Source organism: Narcine bancroftii, chromosome 10 (genome assembly GCF_036971445.1).
Source record: "Narcine bancroftii isolate sNarBan1 chromosome 10, sNarBan1.hap1, whole genome shotgun sequence".
Classification (NCBI taxonomy): Eukaryota; Metazoa; Chordata; class Chondrichthyes; order Torpediniformes; family Narcinidae; genus Narcine; species Narcine bancroftii.
Window position 1 is genome coordinate 35,183,346 of NC_091478.1, and position 24,569 is coordinate 35,207,914.

The window sequence follows — 24,569 nt, forward strand, 5'->3', positions numbered from 1 at the left end:
ACGTTGCGCGAAGGAGACGCTCACTTCTGGTGACGTGTGCACCGACTTCGGAAGTGACATCAGTGTGTCACAGCGTCACTCCTTGGCAGGCTGTGCACCACCCGGAAGCGGGGAGCTCCCTTAGTCCACGTGGCGTCAACCACGGGCTTCTCCTCGGTAGTGAAGTGGGGCACACGCCATTTTGGGTCGACTGTCTGGTACGGCAATTCAGCCCGTCTAACCACGCAGTTGCTTAGCCCTGCTATAAACTGATGGCAAACAAATTTGTTCCCTCAATACATGCAGGAGAAAAGATATAAGAATTTAAGGGAGACCCCATTCATATTTTTAATGACAGAGAATGAGAATAACTTTGTTGTCATACACATAAATACAATGTTCAAGTTCACTGAAATTCTTGCTGCAGCCAAAGAGGTATTTTTTTTTTAAAAAAAAAATTAAAATGTTATACATTTATTACCCCCAGGTCAGAAAGAAATAATAAACACAAACAATAGATCATAAATATTCACAGTTGCAGTAAGTGCAAGAAAAAAAGAAGTGGTGATTCAATAGTGAAGACGGATCTTTTTGAGTTCCCACAGTAGTTTATGGTTCGGGTAGTTTGGGGAGATTCAAGAGCCTAACAGCTTTGTGGAAACCATTGTGTGGGGAAAATATGCTCTTGAATGTAGAGGTGCTGGACTTCAGACTTCAACAACTTGTTGAACAGAGCAGTGTGACGAGATTGTGGCCAGGGTGATAAGGATCCTTTATGATGTCAGTAGCTTCCTTGAGGCAGCGCCTCCAACTGATGTCTTCGATGGATAGGAGCTCGGAGTGTGAAAGAATAAGTTTAATGAATATGCTTAACAGAGAGTTAATGAATTAGGTGAGAATATAGTTGCCTTGTTAAAAAGTGAGAATGTGTCTGCCTTCTAACCTGACCTTCCCTGTGCTGGAGTGATGTAGTAACTAACACCAAGGACATCCTGTTTTTGCTGGCTTCTCTGCAGACACCACAAGGGAACATATTGTTGTAAAAACAGGAGTTGCCAGCTGTGTGAAACATGAGGGCTTCGCACAGACCCCTACCCAAAGGTGTATAAAATGGGATGGGTACTTTGTATGTTTTGAGTGGGGCTCAGTGTAGAGAACGAATTAATGAGCTCATTCTTTGTACCCCTCACTTCTAGTGTTATCAAGGCTGAATAAAGAAACTGTTGTATGCTTAATTGGTTCTGCTGTTTGTTTTGTTACAGCGTGGGCTAACTTTCACAGGAGCCTGTGATAGACTTGGCTATGATAGCTACTCTCTACAGCACACATCAGCCTCAGGCCCGCGGACCAAATTTGGCCCGTGATATAATTGTATTTGGCCCGCAAGATCATATCAAATACGTATTAGAGCTGGCCCGCTGGCCACCGCGCCAGTATAGTGCATGCACAGCTAATACTACAAATCCCAGAATGCTTTGCAAATGCGTCAGCCCGCTAATCGCCCCACCTCCTCTCTTTACTTTCATTAGCACCTGCGACCTGTCGCCCAACTCACATGTAATAAACCCCTTACGAAAAATGGCCAAACGAAAGACAGAAAACAGGACCTTTCAAGACAGGTGGGAGGCAGACTATATGTTCATCATTTTAAAAGACAAACCTGTTTGTCATTGAAGCAAGTTGTTATTTTTTTTGACTTGTTGGCTTGTGAAAAAAAATACATTTAAAAGGAGCTTAAAGGCTATAGAGAAATATTATTTATTGAGTATTTTATTTCTCATTTGTTAATGCTTCTTCTGGAAAGAGTTTAACCAAAACTATGATTAAACATTTATTTTAATAAGAAAAAGTTTAACATTACATATGTTGAAAGAAGAGAAAACATGCAAATCTTTTTGAAAATTTTCAATAAATATTTAGTTTGGCCCACGACTTAGTCCAAGTTTTTAATTTTGGCCCTCTGTGAATTTGAGTTTGACACCCCGCTCTACAGCCTCTGTTTCTGGGCACCAGGCTGTGATTCAACTCGTCTGTATACTTTCCTATTGAAATTTGATAAGAATATTTGGTGACATGCCAAATCTTCTCAAACTTTAGAAAGTAAAGGGACTGGTGTGCCTTCTTCACAATTGCCTTAATGTGCTGCCTGTAGGAGAGGTTTTTGGATATGAAGACTCCCAAGATACAAACCCTCTTCAGCACCATCCGATCAAGTGTGGTCCCTCGGCTTCCACTCCCTAAAATCCACAATAAGTTCCGTGCCCTTGTTGATGTTGAGAGTAAGATCTAGCACCTCCCAACCAGTTTCACAATCTCCATCCTATATTCTGACATAACTTCCCATTATTCAGCCAACAACAGTGGCATCATCAATGAATATAGAGATTATGTTGGAGCCAAACTTGGCTATGTAGTCCAGAGTGTACAGGGAATAGAGTGGGGACGAAGCATGCAGACTTGAGATTCCGCTGCGTTGAATGGTCAGTGAGGAGGAGGAGGTGATATTGCTGATCAGCACTAATTGTAGTCTGCTGATGAGCAAGATGAAATTAAATTGCAGAGGATTAAAGAAAGTATCAAATTGCTTAGTCTGATCATGTTGTTTTTCTGCTGTGATGCTGTTGAACACCAAGCTATGGTCAATGGATATCAGGCTGACATAGGTGTTCCTGTGGACCAAGTGACCTAACGCAGAGAGAAGGGCTAACGAGGTGGCTTCTGCCATCGACCTGTTGTGATAATATATAAATTGATAGGGACTCCGCTCTCTCCTGAGACGTGATTGACAGGAAGCACAGAGTCTGAATACGGGGATCATATTCTGGTTTGGCTGCCAGTTGCTGGTAGTGTTCCACAGGGATCGGTGTTAGGGTCACTTCTCTTTATGGACTAAATGGCTTTCTGGCCAAGTTTGCAGATGATACAAAGGTAAGCGGAGGAGTTGAGGAAATCTGGATGCTGCAGGAGGACTTGGACAGTTTGAGAATGGGCAGAGAATTGGCAAATGAAATTCAATGTCTACAATGTTGGAAATAAAGTGTATAGTCATGCATTTTATTAGAAGAAATAAATGGGGTGAAAATTGAAAATTCCCAGGTGCAGGATACCCTGAATGTAAACTTGCAGATTGAAATGGTGGTGAAGAGGGCAAATACAACTCTAGCATTCATTTCAAGAGGAATAGAATACAAGAGCAGGGATATGATGTTGAGGCTTTATAAGGCACTGGTGAGTCCTTAGTTGGAGTATTGTGAACAGTTTTGGCCTCCTCATTTAAGAAAGGTTGCACTGATGCTGGAGAGGGTTCAGAGGAGGTTCAGAAGGATGAATCTGGAAATGAAAGGGTGCGTTTGGCCTGTGCTCATTGAAATTTAGGAGAATGGGGGGGAAATCTCACTGAAACATTTTGAATGTTGAAAGACCTGGGCAGAGTAGATGTAGAAATTTTTTTTTCCCATGGTGGGAAAGTCTAGGACAAGAGACTACAACTTCTGGATTGGAGCATTCATTTAGAACTGAGATGCGGAGGAGTTTCTTTAGTCAGAGTGTGGCAAATCTCAGCAGCACAAGGACAGCTTCTTCCCTGCTGCCATCAGATTCCTGATTAATCAATGAACCAGAGACACTGCCTTACTCTTCATGCATATTTTGGGATTTTTAATTTATTGCTGTAAGATGGTTTTAATATGAATGTTTGCACTATAACACTGCCACAAAACACTGAATTTTGTGATTTGTTCATGACAATAAATTCTGATCTGTGGAATTTCTTGCCGTAGGCGCTTGTGAAGTTCTGTTCGTTGAGCTTATTTAAGCAGAGATAAATAGGACATCAAGGATATGAGGAGAAAGTGGGGCTGTGGGGTAAATGGATCAGCTCGTGATTGAATGGTAGGACAGACTTGATTGGTTGAATAGCCTATTTGCTCCTATGTCTTGTGGCACATAAATGGGTGGCATTTTGGTGCGCTATGGTTGAGGTGTAGGTCAATGGGACTAGGCAAAATAATGGTTCAGCACAGATGAGATGGGCCAAAGGCCCTGTTTCTGTGTAGTAGTATTCTATGAATTGATCTGCTGAATAATAAACCTCTCAAAGCAGCTCATCACAATAAATGTAAGTGCCACTTCTGATAGTCATTGAGGTAGGTCACTTTGTTTTTTCTGGGGTACTGATATGGTGGGTAATATTTTGAAGAGATATAGTTGAGAGGTTGAAAATGTCTGGGGGGGGGGGGTGGGGGGAGATGGGAAAATTCCAGCCAGGTGATCTGCACAGGATTTGAAGACACAGACAAGCACACCATCTGGACCGGTCACTTTCCGAGGAATCACCCTCCCAAAGATTCTTTCCACATCAGCCTCAGAAACTGGGAGGTCATAGTTACCTGGGGCACATGATGATGCATAATTGTTTTTCTCTTTCAAAGTGAGCTGAGAAGGTATTGAGCTCTCTGGAAGAGATGTGTCGCAGTTAATTTATTGTTTTTTTTATTTAAAAAAAATTAGATGCAGCAGGTTAACGGGCCCTTCTCGCCTGTGCCATCCAAATACACCCATGTGGCCAATTAATAGACTAACCCTGGACGTCTTTGGAACATGAAAGGAAACTGAAGCAGCCAGAGGAAACCCAAACGATTATGGGAAGAACGCACTCCACTCTAGCTGCTGATTTAAACCCTGGTTGCTGGTTTTGTAGTAGTGTTGTGCTAACGGCCACGCTAACTGTTCCAGCGCACACAGCCGAAGTAATTGTACTACATCATAGGATGAAGAAGCCCTGCGTCAGATGACGAGCGTCTCTCTGAGACTCCAGCTTAATCCGGATTTGCCTTTTCATCAATGACTTTTTGACCATTAAAATGACTTGGATTTGTAGAACACCTTGCGCAACTTCAGGATATACCACATTGCTTTACAACTGGCAAAACACTTCAATAATAATTTTAAAGTGTAACAAATTCTCACATTGCTGGTTCCCAAATTTAATAGTGTGATTTTTAAAAACCGTTAATCTTCAGTTGCAGTGGTTATGTATAAATATTATGGACAGCAGTTGGGGCAATTTCCTAGTAGTATACTCCTTGGTATGATTCTTAAGGCCCACTCACCTTCCAGTTTATTGACAGTGTTATCAATACATTTTCTTCAAGTGTAGATTGGTCTTTAGTGCAAGATGATTTGAGAGCAAGAGAAAAATGGCGTACAATTATCCAAGGTGGTGGAGAAATCGTGCCTGGAATGTGTCCAGGTCTATTCTGATGCAAAGAGATAGTTGTGAAGAAGAACATGGAGATTCACCAGAGTGGTTCTTGGTAGTGGGATTATTCTGTGTGGAGAGGCGAAGCAGCTTTGGCCTAGACAGTCCAGAATCTAGAAGTAGTCTCATTGAGGCAGCATTTTTACAGTGGTGAAGTAGGGATGATTTTTCCCACCCCCAACCTCTGTCGAGAAACAGCAGAGTAAGAGGTTGACTGTTCAGGACTGAGAAGAAGGGATCTTTATTATCCCCGGAGGATGGAACATCCTTGGAAGTTCTCCACCCAAGAGGAGGAGCAGTCACTGGAAGTATTCTAGGTGGAGAATGTTAGAATTTAGAAACACGGTCTGTGGGGTTGGTATGGGGAAGTGGCTCTGAGGTAGAAGGCCAGCTGTACTCCTTGACCAGCACGAGGAAGTGTGAGGGGTAGAATAAGTTACTGCTGCTCCCATTTGTTCAAAATAGTGATGCGGGATGTTTTATATTTGCTTGAGAGGGCAAACATTGTCTATCTGTTTGAATGTTAAGCAGCAAAAAGGTGTGCTTTGTTTCTGGTAGTAATATCTGAGTAAAATATGTTATAAAAGTGATTTTGGAAATGACTAACATTTTTGTCATTTTACCATTTGTTAAAGTAATTAAATGATGTTTGGAGAAGGAACCCATTTGTTCTAGTGTTATTTCAGTAGTCATTTGGGCCTACTGGGTGTTCCTCACCATTCCCGTCTGTTGCATCGCCAGCCCTCTGCCACACAGTGAGACAGAGATTACATTTATTTGTCACAAAATACTTAGTACATTGAGAATAGCTCTTCTGCGAAGAGACCAGCAGGTTATCACGAACATTCACACAGCTGTATCAGGAACACAATTAGCACGGAGAGTAGAGTGGAACCCTTGTCTGCCGTTAGAAGAGGGAATCTGCTAAAGATTTCCAGGTGAAGACCTAGGCGGCCAGGTTTATCTTAACTTGGATAAAATCCCATTGAGAACGATTTTCCCTCTCTGTCTTACAGTGGTAGGGAGCTGGAAAAAAAATGGTGTGGAGCAGGGATTCGAAAACTGCTCCTGCCATCTTGACAATGCAAGGGCATTCTACCGATGTTCCATGCACCATTCACTTAAAGAATGTGAAATTTCCGCTCCTTCCTGTAGGTGGCATGAAGCATTAGCGGCATCCAAATCTGCTTCCAACTTGTATCATCCAAAACTTTTCCTATTAAATCATCATTTCTGGCCACATTACCGAAATATAACTTTTTGCTTGCTGCTTCATTCAAACGAGTTAATGTATTTTTGTTTGCCATTGCACGTGAGTCATTTTGGCTTACAATTGTAGATCTTGAACTGCAATATTACGAAAGTTAAAGTTCAAACTTGTTGTCGGAATACATGCGTGACATCAAGATTCTTTTTCCTGCAGGCCAGGCAGAATATTAAAGTTATTAATCCAACCAGAATGTGAATTGATGGCATCAATACTCTGCTCCATTTAATGGAGAGAATGTTATAAGAGTATAGCTGTCAAAGTGCAAAGTCGTAAGGAATGGTCATACTAAAACCAAATCTTTTGTTTTAAGGAGGAAGAATGACCACATGTAGAAGTCCCCATGACCCAAACTGCACTGCTGACCTGGGAGCACAGTACATCACAGCGATCCCGTACTATGCAGAAAAGCACCAAAGGTACTTGTTAAGGGTCTTAGTCGATTAGCACCAGAGGATGCCGATGATTACTATACAAATTGAAAATGTTGGAAGTAGTTCGGGCAGCATTTGTACAAAGAGAAGCAGAATTAATATTTCCGGTGGAAAATCCATCCGACTTCCAAGAAAGTGTCTTCAACCCAAATGTTGAGTCCCTTTTTCTATCCACAACTGGTTGAATATTTTATTTCAATTTTTTAAAATTATGGCTGTTCGATTCATTGAGAATGTTCCGTTATTATTTTATGGTATTTGTAATATTCCATTTGATTTAAAATTAGAATCTCTGATGTCGTCTAATTTATTTCATGATTTAATGTAGCTGTTGATGTTTACGTAAGTCTCTGTACGCAAGTGCGCACAGACCACAAAATAAATACTTGCAGCACTTCGCAGATTAGTTGGCATCCGCAGAATGAGAAACTTATTTAATGTTTCTGGTCTTCACCAGATCAAGAAAAAAGTTGCAGGTAAAACCAATTTTCATTCGCAAAGTGGGGAGCTGCAGCGACTGCAAAAAGGTGAAACGCTGTCCTTAAGGGAAGACCTAGAGAGATCAGTTAGTGATGGTACCAAAGGAAAGAGGGTGGTACAGTGGGAGAGGCATAAATAGGACACAATGAATGAAATCTGACACCCCAGATGATGAGGGGAGAGACCGAGAAATGCTGGTCATACAAACTGATCAAATGAAATTGTTGGATCCTGTGATTTTTTTTTTCCCCGAACCTGTAAAGTGCCCAGTTGAGAAATGAAGTGTGTTGTTCCTTGAATTTAAATCGTGTTACAGTGGAGCAATTCAGGAGGCCCAAGGCACAGAGGTCAGAGTGGGGCTGGAGTGGCAAATAAAAGCGACCCGCAGCTCGGAAATCAGGGACGTGCTGGACTAATTAGAGGAGTTGTGCAAAATGGTCACCTAACTCTGCATTTGGCTTCCTCAGTGAAGAGGCGACCTCATCAGGTGCACCAAATACATTGTGCCGTATTGGAAGAAATGCAAGTCAATTGCTGCTTCAATTGGCAATTATTCTTGGGGCTCTGGATGGTGGGAAGGAACTGAGGTGGTATGTCCTTGGGCTGACTGGGAAGGTGCTGTGTGATGGGCAGTGAGTGTCAATGGAGCAGGGGAAATAAAAGGAACCAGGACATCACAGAAGGAGCATGGAAAGGGGAGGTGTGTGAATGTCTCAGCTCAGAGAAAACTTTAAATCAATCAGGGAGGGAGATTTATTTTCACAGAACTTTCACGCAGAATTGTGTTCTTATGGGATTTCTATTGCATGTTTACCAAACTGCTTGGATCTGTTTGTAAATGTTTTCTGCAGTATCTTTGGAAGCCATGGTGATCTAAACAAAGGAGGAGGATTTCTATAAAACATCATTATCTTAAAATTAGAAACCAGGGGTGAATTCGGGAAGCTGCCTGTCACCCAAAGGGTGATGGAAACCTGAAATGCTCCCCAGAGTCTGTGAATGTTAGATCACTTGGAGGCTTTAGGATGGAATGTTTCTTTTATTCGAAATTGGCATCAAGAGACTTTAAGCTAATGCTGATAAGTGAAAATTAAAACACATTTCAACCAGGATTCATTTAAAAGGCAGAACATGGTCAAATGACTGGAGTTAAACAAGAAAATCTACTGATCCTGGGGTCATGTGCAATGCAGAAATGTGCTGGAATGTTCCTGATGTAGGTCAGTTACCCTTTACTGCCTATAGATGCTGTGTGACCTGCTGACTTTCTCCAGCACTTGTGTATTGTATGGCCAAAGGACTGAAGGACTTGGTCTTGGGCCCTGTGCTGTTAGAATGACCTACTGGTTGTGGTGACAATAGCAATGATTATTGCCCTCATACTGAGGAAAATGACATTGCAGCTCCCTCAGCCAGTTTTAGGTTCCGCTCTCGTCTGACAGCAACCAGTGAGGCAGGACTAATTGAGGACTTGAAAGCAGGTTTAAAACTGCCGCACAGATCTGGGGAGAACTGGGCTGAGAACAGACTAAAACGGTTAACTTGTGCAGTCGCTTTTGCACAGAGTATTCTGTAATCTTTGCCCATGCTTTTATCTGGGCTGTTTCCGAGAAGGAAAGGGGTGGTATATTTCTTCCCTTCTTTAGTGCAGCTTGCATCGCAAATGGCATTGAGAATTTGTTTAAAAGGATTTAATACAAGCAGTTTGTTTTTCAGTTTTCTATTAGTTGGAGGAGGTTAGCATTGTTTCTTTCAAATTAAGAAATTTAACGATTCCAATTGATTTTGTATATTGCAGATTAGGAGGATAACCCTTGATGTGAAAATTCAGTTCTTTTCTCACATATTTTCTCCAGTTGTTAATGCACGAAATTTGCCATTTTACCGCACAAAAAAGCTTTACTGACATTTTTGTACAACTTCAATCAGAATTCTTACAGGATTCTCAAATTTAAACAGGATGCACTCCAGTCCCTGGGGCTTCCAATCGTCCTATGGAGCAGCCACTCTCAACCTTTTTAACTCTTGCCCCCCCACCTTTCCCCCCCCCCCCCCAGGACTCTGCTCAAAGTTTCTGGCCCCCTTCCCTGTGCAGCAATCCAATTCTGCTTTCTTCCATACTTCTAATGACTACATAAAAACACTAAAAATATTTGTTACTTGAGGTGAAAAGAAAACCAGGCTTTTACTTAAATGTGCAGTGGCCCCTGATTTTTTTTGTGGGGGAGGAAGGTGGGCTGGGTGCCCTGATGAGAATGGCCACTAGAGAGAGAACCAGAGGATACTGTGTGCTCCCTTTGCAGGGAGACCTGGGCAGGGATATATCCTTGAAAGCAGGAGGTCAAATTGGGCAGAATCTACAAGGCCCCCTGCCATCTTGGCAAGGCCCAAGAGCAGTTACATGAGGTCCCACTGGAGAAGGTTTATAGAGGTCACCACAACATTGTGGACTAAAGGGCCTGTTCTGTGCTGAAATGTTCTATCTAATTCACTTGCTCCTCACCATGCCAGTTGCCCAAAGATAAAGAAAGTTCAGTCTGAAGAGCAACCAGGTCCAGTTCCCCCCACCCTTTGTGGCTGGATGGCCACATGCTCCTCTCTGCATGGTCCTTTCCTTCTTTCCGGCCACTCTGGCAGCCTGATCTCCTCCTACTGGTGGGGAAGTGCTGTGACTGGAGGTAGCTGCATCCTAATCCCTGAAAGGCTCCTAATAAAGGGCAGGCAACTGCTGCAGAGCTTGGGAGCTGAGGCTTGGCTCTGGGAGCTGCATGTCACCCTGAAGGCAGTGACCTGGAGGGGAAATAATGTTGCCAGCACACGCCATCCGGGAGGCTGCTTAGCAGGAGTTCTCCTTGATCCACCCAGTCCTTGAGCTTTCATCTGAAAATGCTGCTCCAAGTTGCCTTTCTCCTTTCCAGTCCCTGAAGCCCCATCTGAAGTTCCTGTTTGTGAAGAACCTGAACCAATTGAGCCATTCTAAAATCAATTCTTTTATCATGTTGAAATCAACCCCTATAGATCCATAGAACATTACAGCATGGAAACAGGCCCTTTGGCACATCAAGACCTTTGGCCCATTGAGCCCTGCTTGTTCTTTGCCCAGCCTGTGGGAGATGTGGACACTACTTGGGCACAGCACCTGGGACTATGTACCCTGGATTTCAGTTAGGATGACAACTTCTGGATAAAATTGTTGATGTACTTTTATTTAATGATGTGACATTACTTTCTAGAACCATAGAACAATTACAATATCAAAACAGGCCATTCAGCCCCTTTCATCTGTGCTGAATCATTTTTTTCCTAGTCCCACTGACCATACCCTTTCATTCCTTTCCCATCCACGTACCTGTCTAAATTCTTCTTGAATGTTAAAATTGAGCCTGCATTCACCACTTCGGCTGGAAGCTCATTCTACACTCCCACCACTCTCTGTGTGAAGAAGTTCCCCCTAAACTTTTCCCCTTTCACTCTTAACCCATGTCCTCTGGTTTGTATCTCACCAACCCTCAGTGGAAAAGGCCTATCTACTTTGTCTTTCCCCTTATAATTCTATCAAATCTCCCTTCATTCTTCTAGGTTTCAGGGAGCAAAGTCTTAACCTTTCCCTGTAACTCAATTCCTGGAGTCCGGGCAATAATCTTCTCTCCACTCTTTCCATCTTATTGATATCTTCCTGCTACTGTTAAATCAATAGGTAGATTTTAAAACAGCTATTAATATAAAAGATTTTCTTCATCTAGAAAGATTAAAAACTCCTCCCTTCTCTTCTACATGTGCATCCTGGTACAGGTAGAGCTCACAGGGCAAGAGCTGCAGCTCCTCCAATGCTGTCTGAGTGGTGTTTGCATGCTTGCCCTGTGACTGTGTGGGTTTTCTCTCAATGATGCTGTTTTCTCCAACCTTTCAAAGACATCTTAATTATTAGGTTAACTGACCACTGTAAATCGCACCCCCTCCCGCCACACCACAAATTAAAAAAAAAATAATAATGTAGTGTAAGTGGGTGGTTGATGGTCAGTGCAGACTCGATGGATCGAAGGGCTTGTTCCTATACTGTATCCTTTTACGATTCTATTGGGGGTCACTGAGTCGTTGAATGTGAGGAGAGGTGAGCAAATGCATGGCCTGATATCCAGATACTGCAATTTAGGCTAAATATTATGGTTCCGAGGGATGAATGTGGAAATGCACAAGGTAAAGTTGAAGAACTGTGGGCATGGAGGGAGAGGCATTATCGTGCAAGGCAATGGAATTTGAAAACAAATATGCGGATTTGAAAGTTATTGAGCTTAAACACAAGTAATCGGTGAGGGTTTGCATGGTTATAACATAAGAAATAGGAGCAAGAACCTGACCCATCATCAGCCTCTTCCTGCCTCCCCCCCCCACCCCCCCCCCCCGGTAACTCTTGATTTGGCTACAATGCAAAAATCTACCTGCCTGTACTTTAAATATGTTTAATGAGGCAGCCTCTTCTGTTTCCTTGGGCAGTTGTGAGCAGGCATAGCGAGGTGGATAAGGGAGCAGGCATAGTGGGATTCGTGGAGTTATGAAAGCTGATTACGGTTAGGGATGATGTGGCTGATGGTTCAAGGAACTCCTAGGTGGAACGTCACACTGCCCCAGTGGATTGGCACTGCATTTACCCAGCAGTAAGCTCCGGTGCTTGGCTAATATTTCCCTTTGCTAAAATGGAAACAATACAAAATAACCATCTAAATTCTTTCTCTTTCCAGTTTTTATGAAGAATTGTTGTCGCAAGGCATTTTAAAACCTCTGCTCAGTTGTATGGAAGGAATGGCAATAAAAGAAGGAATTCATAACTACGTGGCACCACGAGGCATCTCCTCTATTGTCAAATATTATCTCGGTGACTCAGGTACTGGAAAGTGAAAGAATAGTTATTACTTTTAAAGCATACAGCACAGTAACAGGCCATTTTGGCCCAAGACTCCATGCTGCCTGATTTACACCCAATTGACCTATACCTTGGTACATTTCAAATGGTGGGAGAAAACCAGAGACCCTGGGGAAAACCCACACAGACAATGAGAATGTACAAACTCCTTACAGACAACGCTGGATTGGAACCCTGGTCCCAATCGCTGGTGCTGTAACAGCATTGCACTAACTGCTATGCCATCCATTCCACCCAGTAAGGGTGTCAGTAAATATGACATATGATACAAGGTTTCATCTTGCCAAACTGTTAAACAAAAGCTTTAACCAGTAGTGATACAAATTATTTTCCAAACTCAAAGAATTCTACAACAAATGTAGTAACACTTAAATAATTTATTAACAATTTCAAATTTATTATCCTCTGACTGTACACATTCAACAAGATCAAACATTGTTTCTCTGGACCCTATGTGCACACAGCACATAATAATCGCACACATGGAACTTGTTTGGAATAATTTACTCAGTTCCTTTTGTGAGGGACCCAAGGTTCATCAATCTCAGCTTATGGGAAGGAGGAGTCCTGATTTTTTTTGATACTCCTGTACCTCCTTCCTCATATGAGTGTGTGTGATTTTTTTTTTTTCTCTCTCTTCTGCTTTTTGGGGTTCAGCTTCTCTCCAGCATCTGCTTCAGAGAAGTTAATTTTGAGGTGTTGTCAAAGGCTGGAAAACTGGTTTGGTCTGTGGACTAGGACAGTGACCGGGGCAGAAGGGGCAGCGTTTTGGTGAGAGAGTTCACCCCGCAATACTGTGGAGCTTTAACCACAAAGTGTGGCTTTTTTCATTTGATACCAACTGTTCCCTGCCTTCATCTGATTATCAGGGTTGGTTTCCGGTTGAGTAGAGAACAGTTTGGATGAGGGCAGCAGTGTCAGATCAGCTCCTGTTTTTGTCACTGCATGAGACGTGGAGCATAGTGGCAGGGGAAGGCCTTTACTCTGTTTATGGTGGGGGGGGGGGTGGTGGGGGCTGCCTTACAAAGGGGAAGATGTAGAGGTATGAAGATGTTCTCCACTGCCAGAGTGGTCTAAAGTAACTACACCACATTCTATCTTGGCAGTCTGCAGCCCAATTGTATGAAATGCAGGATCTTCTAATTCCTGGTAATGAGCCTCTCTTCTCTGTACTCCTTGTGCTCTTCACATTTCTCTCCCAGCCTCCACCCACATTCTTATCCCTTCTACTCCCTCCTCTTTGGTTCCATCTCCCTCCACTCCAATCTCCCCATTGGATTCTTCTGCTCTCTCCTCTTCCTTCATCTGGTGTCTCTATAAACCACCTTTATTGCATTAGATGCCAGTACTTTTAGCCTTGAGCCTCTTGTGATCCCTTCCACCCTGTATGGCTCATCTTCCTTCTCCTGATCCCTTTGCTTTTTCATGCCTCCCTGTCTCTCTACCTTCGTCAATCACATATCACCTCTCTGGTTTATTGATCCCACATGGAGCCCTGGTGCCATTCCACCCACCTTGTCCTCTTTATGCTGGTTTTGCTATTACATTTAACCAGTCTTGAAACATCGGCCATTCTTTTACTCACCGTTGTCACTTGAAGCACTAAGTTCCTCAGGAAGGGTGGGGGGGGGGAAGGGTTGTTGGGTAGTAAGGCAGGGGAGTGTGAAAGGGACATTACATGGAGAAAAAATTCCTCCTGGTGCTTCAGGGACCACTTATATTTTCTGTAAAGCAACCAATTGGCTCCTTCATGCAGTGTCTCATGCAGTGCCTGCCTACATTTGCTCATACCTTGTTGAAGGGCTCAAGCCCCAAGTGTTGATTATGTGTCTTTATCTTGGCTACATAAAGTACACTGTTTGACCTGCTGAGTTCCTCCAGTATTGTTTTTTATGGATGATCGGCAGGATGCTGCAGGGATAAGAATGTGGGTCATCGTAAACTGCTTACATTGACTTCCCTCTCAGCAGTTGATTTTTGACATTAGACTGCTATTGCATTGTGAATTTATTTGAATATATTTACATATATTAGTCAATACAGGAACAGAAATGCTTTCAGTTTGTGTGATTTATCATGCGCATGAAAAGCAAGTTAATTCTATCTCGAGCGCTATTCCAGATTATACATGCAGCAAAAACTACTGTACTGTTGACTGAGTCACAAAGAGCGGAATTCCAGACTATCTGGACAATTAATCCCGCTGTATATTTCCTATGCACGGTGGGGGGGGGCCTTGAAATTCATTCTCACAACACTGAAGCTATTCTCGGGGTGGGGGGGAAACAGCAGTCACTGGAACACTAGAGCTGGGCATGACACAGCAATAAATTACACTGGGATAAGATAATGAGATGATTGTGATTTATATATTTTGCATATGCACTAAAATCCTTACTTGCTGCCGTGAAACAAGTACTGGTACTTGTGAAATTAATCTAGTCCATAATATCCATTAAAATGCCTCAGTCCAGAAAGTGACAAAAGATCATTTTAAAAAATGGATAAATAATAAATATTTACAGTTGCAGTGAGTGCAAGAAAAAAGATAATAATGGTGTTTTAAGAGTGCAGATAGGTTTTTTTGAGGTCCCAAAGTAGTTTATAGTTCGGGCAGTTTAAGGAAGTTGAAGAGTCTGATAGCCATGGAGGGAAAAAAGAATGCTGGGTTCTTCTGAGCTCCTGCACAAGCAGCATCCCACCACATTAATCCAACCCCTTCACATAAACCTCCATTCATCTTGTCTGAATGACATTTCTTCAATTGTCATCTTAAACTGGCAGTTGGTTCTCAGTACATTTAAACAAAATGTCCAAGAATAGGCCAGTAGGCTTGCTTTATCATTCAACAAGTCAACTAAATCCAGTCTTAACCTGTCTAGTGACCTGTACAACCTACCAGAGGAACAAGGGAACAGAGGACCATACTGCCCTTTGCACAAATGGAATCCAGTCTGGGATATCCTAGGAATGATGGGATCACCATACACTAGGCTTACATGATGTAAGAGATCCTGAAGGTGACTGCCATTGCTGAAGTGGATGGTGGGGGGTGGTGTATCAGATGGAGGCATGGCTGTGGTCAGCCGTGACTTGTATGAAAAACCACCTAGCCTTGACTTGCTTGCTCCTGAATCAATCCATTGGTCAGTATCTAGACTGTCCTTGTGTATGGCTGTGTTGAAGCCACACATAAATTGGAAGAACAAATTGGAGGACCACCTTGGTAGTCTCCAACCAGATGGTAGCAACATCAACTTAAGTTTCTGATACCCTTCTCTCTGTTTCTCTTCTCCTTCTAACTCCCTTCCTGTAGCTCCCCTTTCCTTCCTTCCTTTCTCCTTTCAGAGAGCATCTTTCTTGGCCCTCTACTCCCTCCCCATCACATCTCAGCTCCTGTGCCCTCCCACTGTATCTACCCATCACCTGCTAGCCCATGCTCCCCCATGCAGCCCATCTTCTTATTTAAGATTCTGCCTGATTTTTAGCACTCCTGTAAAAGGGCTAAGGCTGGAAATGCCTATTGCTTTCCACAGATGCTGCGTGACCTATGAAGTTCCTTCAGCACTGTTCCAGTACCCCAGCAGATGCAGACTCCCTCTTTACCTCTATCTAGTTACAATTCACTACATTCGGGAGAGAATGACACCAGGAAATTGAAGCCGATGGGAACTGGCTGAGAACAAAGTCACTGTTTCAAATAAGGGCAAATTTAAAAAGGGATGGAAAATTTTGAAAGAATAGATTAAAATATTTGTCATTCAGAATTCATTCAGTTTCTAATTTTTTTCTATACCTATTTGTCATTATTCATAATTTAGATGTGTTTTATAATCGCCAAGTTACCCACATCAACCTCAAAGAAGGAAAATTGGAGGTCTGCAGCAAATCAGGCCCTTCAGAAATGTTTGATGCAGTTATTCTGACAATGCCTGTTCCACAAATACTTCAGCTACAAGGAGACTTGAAGTCCTGTAAGTACCTTTTCTTTAAAGTAGACCTGAGAACTGCTCTCACTATCACTCCTGCTAATGCACGAGACTTGGTTTTTGTATCAAAATTTGCGTGAATTCTTGTTGTTTGGGTCTTCATAATTCTCACTGGTTGTCCATTAGTGTTAAACCACTGAAGCTTGATCAAAGTCCAAGCAATCATTCAGCCAAAAATAGACTTTTTTGAAATTCCCATTCGAGGCAGATTGTTCTGTGTGCCTGGTAGGTTACAAAGTAGTGTTATGTGATTTGTGTGACACAAGTGTGATAAAATTATATTTGATGAAACCAAATTTTCAGGCCTTTGGAAACCTGTATTGGATAGTTCTAACATCTGTACCTACTACATGATTTAATTTGGTTGCATCTTTCTTAAGCCTGCTACTAACTTACTCATTGTTTTTCACATTTTTGAATTTGAACTGTATACTTGGCACACTCTTACACACCTAAATCTATTAAAATATTAAGAAAAGCACAAATTCCTGAGGAGTGAGAAGTATTGACTGTGACTTTTCTACTGCTGGTCTTCTTGCACATATATTGCCCAAATCCATGGATGTATTTCTTTATCATCCTTTACCAGATGCCCTGAGAAAGTCCATACACACTCCATCCACAACATCACCTCAGCCACCCTCTCCACTATTTACCAAAAAATTATTTTGTTTCTTATTGCCAATTTATTTTTGTGTTCCAACGTTCAAATGGAAATGTTTCAGGAATGAATAAAAATCACAATTTCATCAATGTCCCTGTACGTTTACTTCAAAGTGGGAGAGGACAACATCCTCTCAAGCTCTATGAATATTTTCTGAACCTAGCCACAATATTTTAATGAGCTGTGCACATAGTTGCAAGTTTCTTTGTATCTGCTTCAAGGTTTTTGTCTTTCAGAAAGTACTTAACTCTGTTTGCATCTGATTTTGTAAAATTAGCTGCAAGGTTTTCTATTGCATTGTGTAAATCATTTATAAATGTAGTAAATGGTTCCAACACTGATAACAATAGGTCTCCACCTGTCGTCATCATCACTCTCTGCCTGCTCCAATTGGGCCAATTTCTTAGCCAGATCAGTAAATTACCTTTAACTCGATGGACTTTGGCCGAGAGCATCTCCTGGAGAACATTATTAAATCTACTCCAGAAATCCCTAGAGACAATATCCATTGATTTTTCTCCTGTTTACTCCTATAATTATTGATTATTTTGGAAACAATCAGGCTTATCGGGCATTACTTATCATTTACAAATCTGGGCTGGTTCTCTGTGATCAAATTAAATCTTCCCAAGTCCTTTAGTCATTAATTATAGATCTCAGTATTTTTTTTCTTTTTGACAACGGTACTGTGCTAGGTTTAAATCCTTCGATTTCATGCTCACTTTTCTTAAGTAGTAGAATGGCGTGTACAATTTGTCCAACCAAGTTCCTGATGTATGAGAGAGCTTTAGACTACTTTTATGGGCATCTACAATGTCCTCACCTATTTCCTTTTGAAGCCCTGTTCGAGAAACCATCTTATTTTGGAGAGTTTTCACTCCTGAGATCCATGAAGTTCTATATTGTTGTTATTTTGCAGAGGTCAATTTTTAGTCCCTGATCACTCGAGATGGTATCCACTTTCTCTATTGTTTAAAAACTGGCCTAAAGCAATTATTCAAATCTAAGTTTTCTTATTTAAATCCACAATAAATCAGTGTCTATTTTTTAATGGAATCCATGTTGTTTTTGATGACCCCCTTATTCTTAATGTAATTGCAGAGGTAGTGAATTTGAAATCCTCTGTAATTTTTCTTTCAGACTCCAGTTTCTGTCGATCTGATGAACTATTGCGTCATCTCACTATTCTTTAAAGGTTTCCTAGGATCTTCACTGCTCTTTGTATTGTTTTCCCATTCCTCTTTGAATGGCAACAGCTTTCTATGTGTTAAGCAGTGCTCTTGGCTTTTAGAATATAGACTGGTTCTGCATCACAGTTCTTCTACCAGTTCAGCACAGTCAGTCTAGTTGTAAAGATGTTAGTTTTATCCAGATCAAGAGCAGCTCTGCTGATGTGCCTTTTTGTGCACTTACAGTATGGGATTAGAGGAAGGAATATTAGGACAGAACTAAGCCTTAAGTACATTTTACCTTTTAAATTAGATTGTGACTGAACAACTATTTAAATCCATTTTCTTGCGATGATTCCATAACCCTGAGTGTCCTAAATCAATACAAAAATATTAATCATGCTTTTGAAATTTTCATTTTGTTCCAGACACAATTACTTTGGTGGGGGGGGGGGGGGGGGGAAGAAAGCTTCACATTTCCACCATCCTTTGTGTGAAGAAAGTTCTTGTTGCCATCCCTAATGGCTGAACTTCAGTTTTAACGTTATGTCCTTGCACGCTTCTCAAAAAAGGGTTTATCTGTATATACCCTGTTAAGTCCTTTTACTATTTCAAACACCTCAGTTTGATCACTCTTTAACATCCAGAAGGGTAGAAATCAAGTCCATGATCTCGCACATTAACCTTTCAGTCTTTGTGTCATTCTGCCGCTGCCCAGCGAGTATGTTAAAAGACGGACATCACAACCTAAGAGGTAAAACTTTAATTATGATCTGAGGGTTTTTTTTCTGCAGATTTTTCATTGTAACTGCATCGGGGGGGGGGGGGGGTGTGGGAAATGATTGAAGTAGAATGAAAATAGTTGTCGCTCACACCAGTGTCACAAACCTGCAACATTTCCACATTGCTGCCCATCCTGTGGGGAGTTTCAATCTGTGCTCATGAATAATGTAATCAGTTCTGCTTTCTGTTTTGTATTTTCAGAAGATTTTCTTGTAATAAACTGTTCTACAATGAAGGCTGAGTACAGGGTCAATGGTCAGATACTTAACAATTTGGAGGAACCTTGGGGGTCAAAGTCCAAACATCTCCCAAGGTTGCCGCGCAGGTCGAATGGGATGTTGGGTTTCATTAGTCAGGGGATTGAGTTCAAGAGTCGAGTGGTCGTGTTGCAACTCTACAAATCTCTGGTGAGACTACACTTGACAGTATTGTGTTCAGTTTTGGTTACCTCCTTGTAGGAAGAATGTAGGGAGAGTGCAGAAGAGGTTCACCAGGATGTTGCCTGGAATGGAAAATTAGTCTTGTGAGGTTAGCAGAGCTTGGACTGCTCTCTTTGGAGCAAAGAAGGATGAGAAGTGACTTAATAGAGGGCTATGCTGAGAGGCATAGATAAGATGGACAGCCAGCACCTTTATCCTAAAGCAGGAATAGCAAACACCAGAGGACATCTGTACAAAGTGAAGGGAGGGAAGTTTAGGGGAGACATTGGGGTAAGGATTTTTTATATAAAGAGTTGTGGGTGCCTGGAATGTCTTGCAGAGGCTGAAACGTTCAGGGAATTTAGGAGACTCTGAGACAGGCACGTGGATGAAAGAAAAATGGAGGGTTATGAGCTAGGAAGAGTTTAGTTTTTTTTGTAGGAATATATAGGTTGCCACAACATTAAGGGCTGAAGGACTTGTGCTGTAATGTTCTGCGTTCTACGTTCCGTGAGATTCTCATCTGACCAGTTATTTTTTCCACGTTGTGTCCTGCAGAGATTTTTTATAAAGATGGCACTTCAGAATCCCGCCAGATTCTGTTTTACAGCAACTTTCTGGTTGCATCCCAGACCATTGCTTATTACCAGCAAGAGCATTACATCTTAAAAATAAAGAACTTTTAATGCTTAGGTGGTTTTTAAATAATTTCATCTCGAACTTCTACAGTCAATGGATTTTGAAATTGTAGCAATTCTGTGATCAGTTATTGCCAAAACCTTATTTCCTTGCTGCTTAAATATTTACAATACCAAAAATGTTATGGAGCTGGAAATGTAAACCAGATCTGTAATTACCTTTTTTTAAATAAAATAACTTGTCTAATAGTTTGGGAATTGCAAATGTCCCAGTTTCTCTGCATTTTTTGACCACCTTCATGTGCAAGGATTATTGTTAAATGAAACCTCTAAATTCAAATTTGGATCAAAGAAACTATAACCCAAAAATTGGTAACCAAATTTGCAGAAAAATCAGGAAATAAATATTATCAGATCGTATGCTTCTGAGGTTATGGGTGGTTCAATCTGAGACCATGGAAAAATATTAGATCATTGTTTAATATTTTTCATATTAAACTGCATCCTTTTTGTGCCCAACTTAATTAGACTATCACAACTTTTATCAACCTACCCTGTGGTTATCTTTATATTTGGCTGTGTGGTTGTCTAATAAATGGATACAACATTAAATAGCCTCATGAATTCCTTTGGTATTGGATAGTTGGACAGCATAATCTCCTGGATGGTATGACTGTGACTATCTGCTATGAAACCTCAGCTGATGTCCATCTTTCTTGAACCAGATGTTTGGCAAGTCCTGAAATGATGACCATGTACCACATTCCACTTTAAGGTCACAAGACCAATCTCTGTCTAATTTGGCAAAACAAAATTGACATCATTCCATCTACAGTACTGTATATAACTAATATTCAGTGTCCAGTTTAAAAAAAAAAAAAAAAAAAATTAATGATGCAGGACGGTACCAAGCCCTTTGAGCCCATGCCACCCAATTAACCTCTTAACTGTGTTAAATTCCGGCGCTGAGTGTGGAATTTGTGTTTTCCCTGTGTTACCGTTCAAAAAAGGTACAGGGGGTAGTAAGTCAGTTGAGTGTAAATGGGCAGCACTGGCTTGTGAGCCAGAAGGCTGTTTTACCGTTAGGAGGATCGGTGGAAATCCGAGCCCTCAGGGAAAACCCACGCAGGTTACGGGGAAAATGTACAAGCTCGTTATGGACAGCACTGGATTTGAATTCCGGTTACTGGCGCTGGAATAGCATTTTGTGCTAACGGCTACACTAATCTTGAGAGGATATCTAAAGGGTATGGCAGGGCAGGACAACTGCTCTAGAGGGAGTAGGATTCTTCTCACTCAGGGCAAGGTGAGAAGCAGAACATTAAAAGTAGAGCAAGGCACAAGAGGTATGTTCTACCTCAGGACACGGTACAAAGAGCCTCAAATAAAGAAAACCTAGAACAACTTGATTTTCTTACAACTACTATTACAAGGAGGACAAGATACAAGATTGGAAGTAGTGAGGAAAATTACATAAAATCAAAGGGCAAGAGCAGCAATGGATTTTGGCCATAAAATTAAGACTGGAAAAAGAATGTTCTTCGTCAATGGTCAATACATAGAATTGACTGGTAGGAGCAAAGATTATAGAATTGTTTCAAATAATTGGATGCTGAAATCATTCGGTACCTTTCACTAAAAGGTTGAACAATAACTACTCATTTAAATTGAAAAACAAAGGTAATTTATTTATAAAAATAAAACAACATCTCTTATGGTGACTTTACAAATGCAGAAGGTCTCTGGCTGCACCCCAACACACATTGTAGCAATGTATAGACAGTATTTAGTCAGGTGCTTCATTTCTTAAAGTAATGCAGATACACGTGTTGGAGTTTTATTTTTGGATGGATGATGAAAGGAGGGATGTGGCTTTGGTCATAAGTAATTATTTTGTGGGTTGTGGCTGACTCTGTCCAGATCTCTCCAGACAATCTGAGTTTTCACTGCATTCACTAGTAGAAGGCGGCCCATCGAGTCTGTAATTATGAGCTGATCCATCCTCCTACTCAGCCCCACTCCCTGGCTTTCTCCCCGTAGCCCTTGATGCCCTGACTAATCAAATACCTGTCAATCTCTGTCTTAAATAAACCCAATGACCCCTGCTTCCACAGGCTTGTTTCCCTCTGACTAAGGACATAACAATTTATATAGCCCATCCTGGAGCTAGCACATTGGATTCTAGGAAGCCTGAGGAGATTCATGATGTCATTGAAGTTCTGTTGGAGGTGTTCTGTGGAAAGTAAATGGACTGATTGCATCAGGGCCAGGTTTGGAAATTCAAGTGCCCAGGAATGTAGAAGGCTGCAGAAAATGGTAAACCTAGCCAAGTCCATCATGGGCACTGACCTCCTGATAAATGAAGGCATCTCTGTGAAGCGCTGCCTCAGGAAGGCATTGAACATCATAAAGGACCACCATCACCCTGGTCACAATCTTTTCTTGCTGCTGCATTCAGGCTTAAAGTACCAAAGTCTGAACTGCAGCACCTCTAGGTTCAAGAATGGTTTTAAATCCAACAGTTATCAGGCTCTTGAACCTCCCCACACACTAGTCCTAACTGTAAATACTTTGGGGCCATTAAAAGATCTGTCTGCACTTTTGAAATGACGTGTCTTTTCTAAGATTGATTACAAGTGTGAATATTTATTTTTCTTTTATTATTTAGTTTTCTGGCTTGGCAAATTGTGGTATTTAATTTTAAAAAAAGTAGACATACAGCACGGTAACAGGCCATTTCAGACCATGGGTCCGAGCCACCCAATTAACATGCCCCCAGGACGTTTTGAATGGTGGGAGGAAAATGGAACCCCCAGAGAAAAACCCATGCAGGGCCTGGGAGAACGCACAAACTCCTTACAGACAGCACAGAATACAAACCCCAGTCTGGTCCTGATCGCTGGTTATATAAAGGCACTGTGCTAACTGCTATGCCTGTAATAGTTGGAGTATCTTGTGTACCTGAGTGACTGCAGCAAATACAAATTTTGGTACTTGTGTATATGCCAATAACATCTCATCATTTTTATCTTTTTCCACACCAATGTGGATTATTTACTGAATTTTTTTACTTTTTGGTCTCTTTAATTTCTGCATCATTTTATTAGTTCCTGTCTTGCTCAGAGGAACTGAACACAATAATTTAGGCTGATACTTCAATTTACTACTGAGGGCATATTGCATTATTGGAGGTTCTGTACTTTGGTTGAAACATTATGCCAAAGCTATTAACACACTTTTAGGACTTTAGCACACAACCCAGAAGACAAAGGCAGGTCTCACTGATGTTTATTTAAACCTTAACATTACAAACATTGGTTATCTGGTTATTACCTATTTGTTGTTCTGTGGAACCTGCTGCAATTTCTACATTGCAACAATATTGATGCTTGCATCATATTTGTAATGCACTTTTGGATTAATTGAGGTCATGATAGGCACTGCAAACTTAAAAGTATTTTGTAGTTGAATGGATTTTGTATGGATCTGTCTTCTTTGGCTTGGCTTCGCGGACGAAGATTTATGGAGGGGGTAAAAAGTCCACGTCAGCTGCAGGCTCGTTTGTGGCTGACCAGTCCGATGCGGGACAGGCAGACACGATTGCAGCGGTTGCAAGGGAAAATTGGTTGGTTGGGGTTGGGTGTTGGGTTTTTCCTCCTTTGCCTTTTGTCAGTGAGGTAGGCTCTGCGGTCTTCTTCAAAGGAGGCTGCTGCCCGCCAAACTGTGAGGCGCCAAGATGCAAGGTTTGAGGCGTTATCAGCCCACTGGCGGTGGTCAATGTGGCAGGCACCAAGAGATTTCTTTAGGCAGTCCTTGTACCTTTTCTTTGGTGCACCTCTGTCACGGTGGCCAGTGGAGAGCTCGCCATATAATACGATCTTGGGAAGGCGATGGTCCTCCATTCTGGAGACGTGACCCATCCAGCGCAGCTGGATCTTCAGCAGCGTGGACTCGATGCTGTCGACCTCTGCCATCTCGAGTACCTCGACGTTAGGGGTGTGAGCGCTCCAATGGATGTTGAGGATGGAGCGGAGACAACGCTGGTGGAAGCGTTCTAGGAGCCGTAGGTGGTGCCGGTAGAGGACCCATGATTCGGAGCCGAACAGGAGTGTGGGTATGACAACGGCTCTGTATACGCTTATCTTTGTGAGGTTTTTCAGTTGGTTGTTTTTCCAGACTCTTTTGTGTAGTCTTCCAAAGGCGCTATTTGCCTTGGCGAGTCTGTTGTCTATCTCATTGTCGATCCTTGCATCTGATGAAATGGTGCAGCCGAGATAGGTAAACTGGTTGACCGTTTTGAGTTTTGTGCGCCCGATGGAGATGTGGGGGGGCTGGTAGTCATGGTGGGGAGCTGGCTGATGGAGGACCTCAGTTTTCTTCAGGCTGACTTCCAGGCCAAACATTTTGGCAGTTTCCGCAAAGCAGGACGTCAAGCGCTGAAGAGCTGGCTCTGAATGGGCAACTAAAGCGGCATCATCTGCAAAGAGTAGTTCACGGACAAGTTTCTCTTGTGTCTTGGTGTGAGCTTGCAGGCGCCTCAGATTGAAGAGACTGCCATCCGTGCGG

At 42.0% G+C, this 24,569-nt stretch overlaps 1 protein-coding gene across 3 annotated transcripts in view; it reads left to right on the plus strand.

Annotated features, from left to right (window-relative positions):
- Window positions 1–24,569, plus strand: part of rnls (renalase, FAD-dependent amine oxidase) — a 157,212-nt gene that overhangs the window by 13,370 nt on the left and 119,273 nt on the right. For 2 of the 3 annotated variants that reach the window (XM_069900638.1, XM_069900636.1), the window contains exons 2-4: window positions 6,820–6,925; window positions 12,160–12,302; window positions 16,163–16,315. In XM_069900638.1, the coding sequence (XP_069756739.1) occupies window positions 6,828–6,925; window positions 12,160–12,302; window positions 16,163–16,315 (394 nt within the window). In that variant the 5' untranslated portion in view covers window positions 6,820–6,827. Of the gene's footprint in view, window positions 1–784; window positions 872–6,819; window positions 6,926–12,159; window positions 12,303–16,162; window positions 16,316–24,569 lie in introns of those variants that run through there. The other variant, XM_069900637.1, reaches the window with a different exon arrangement.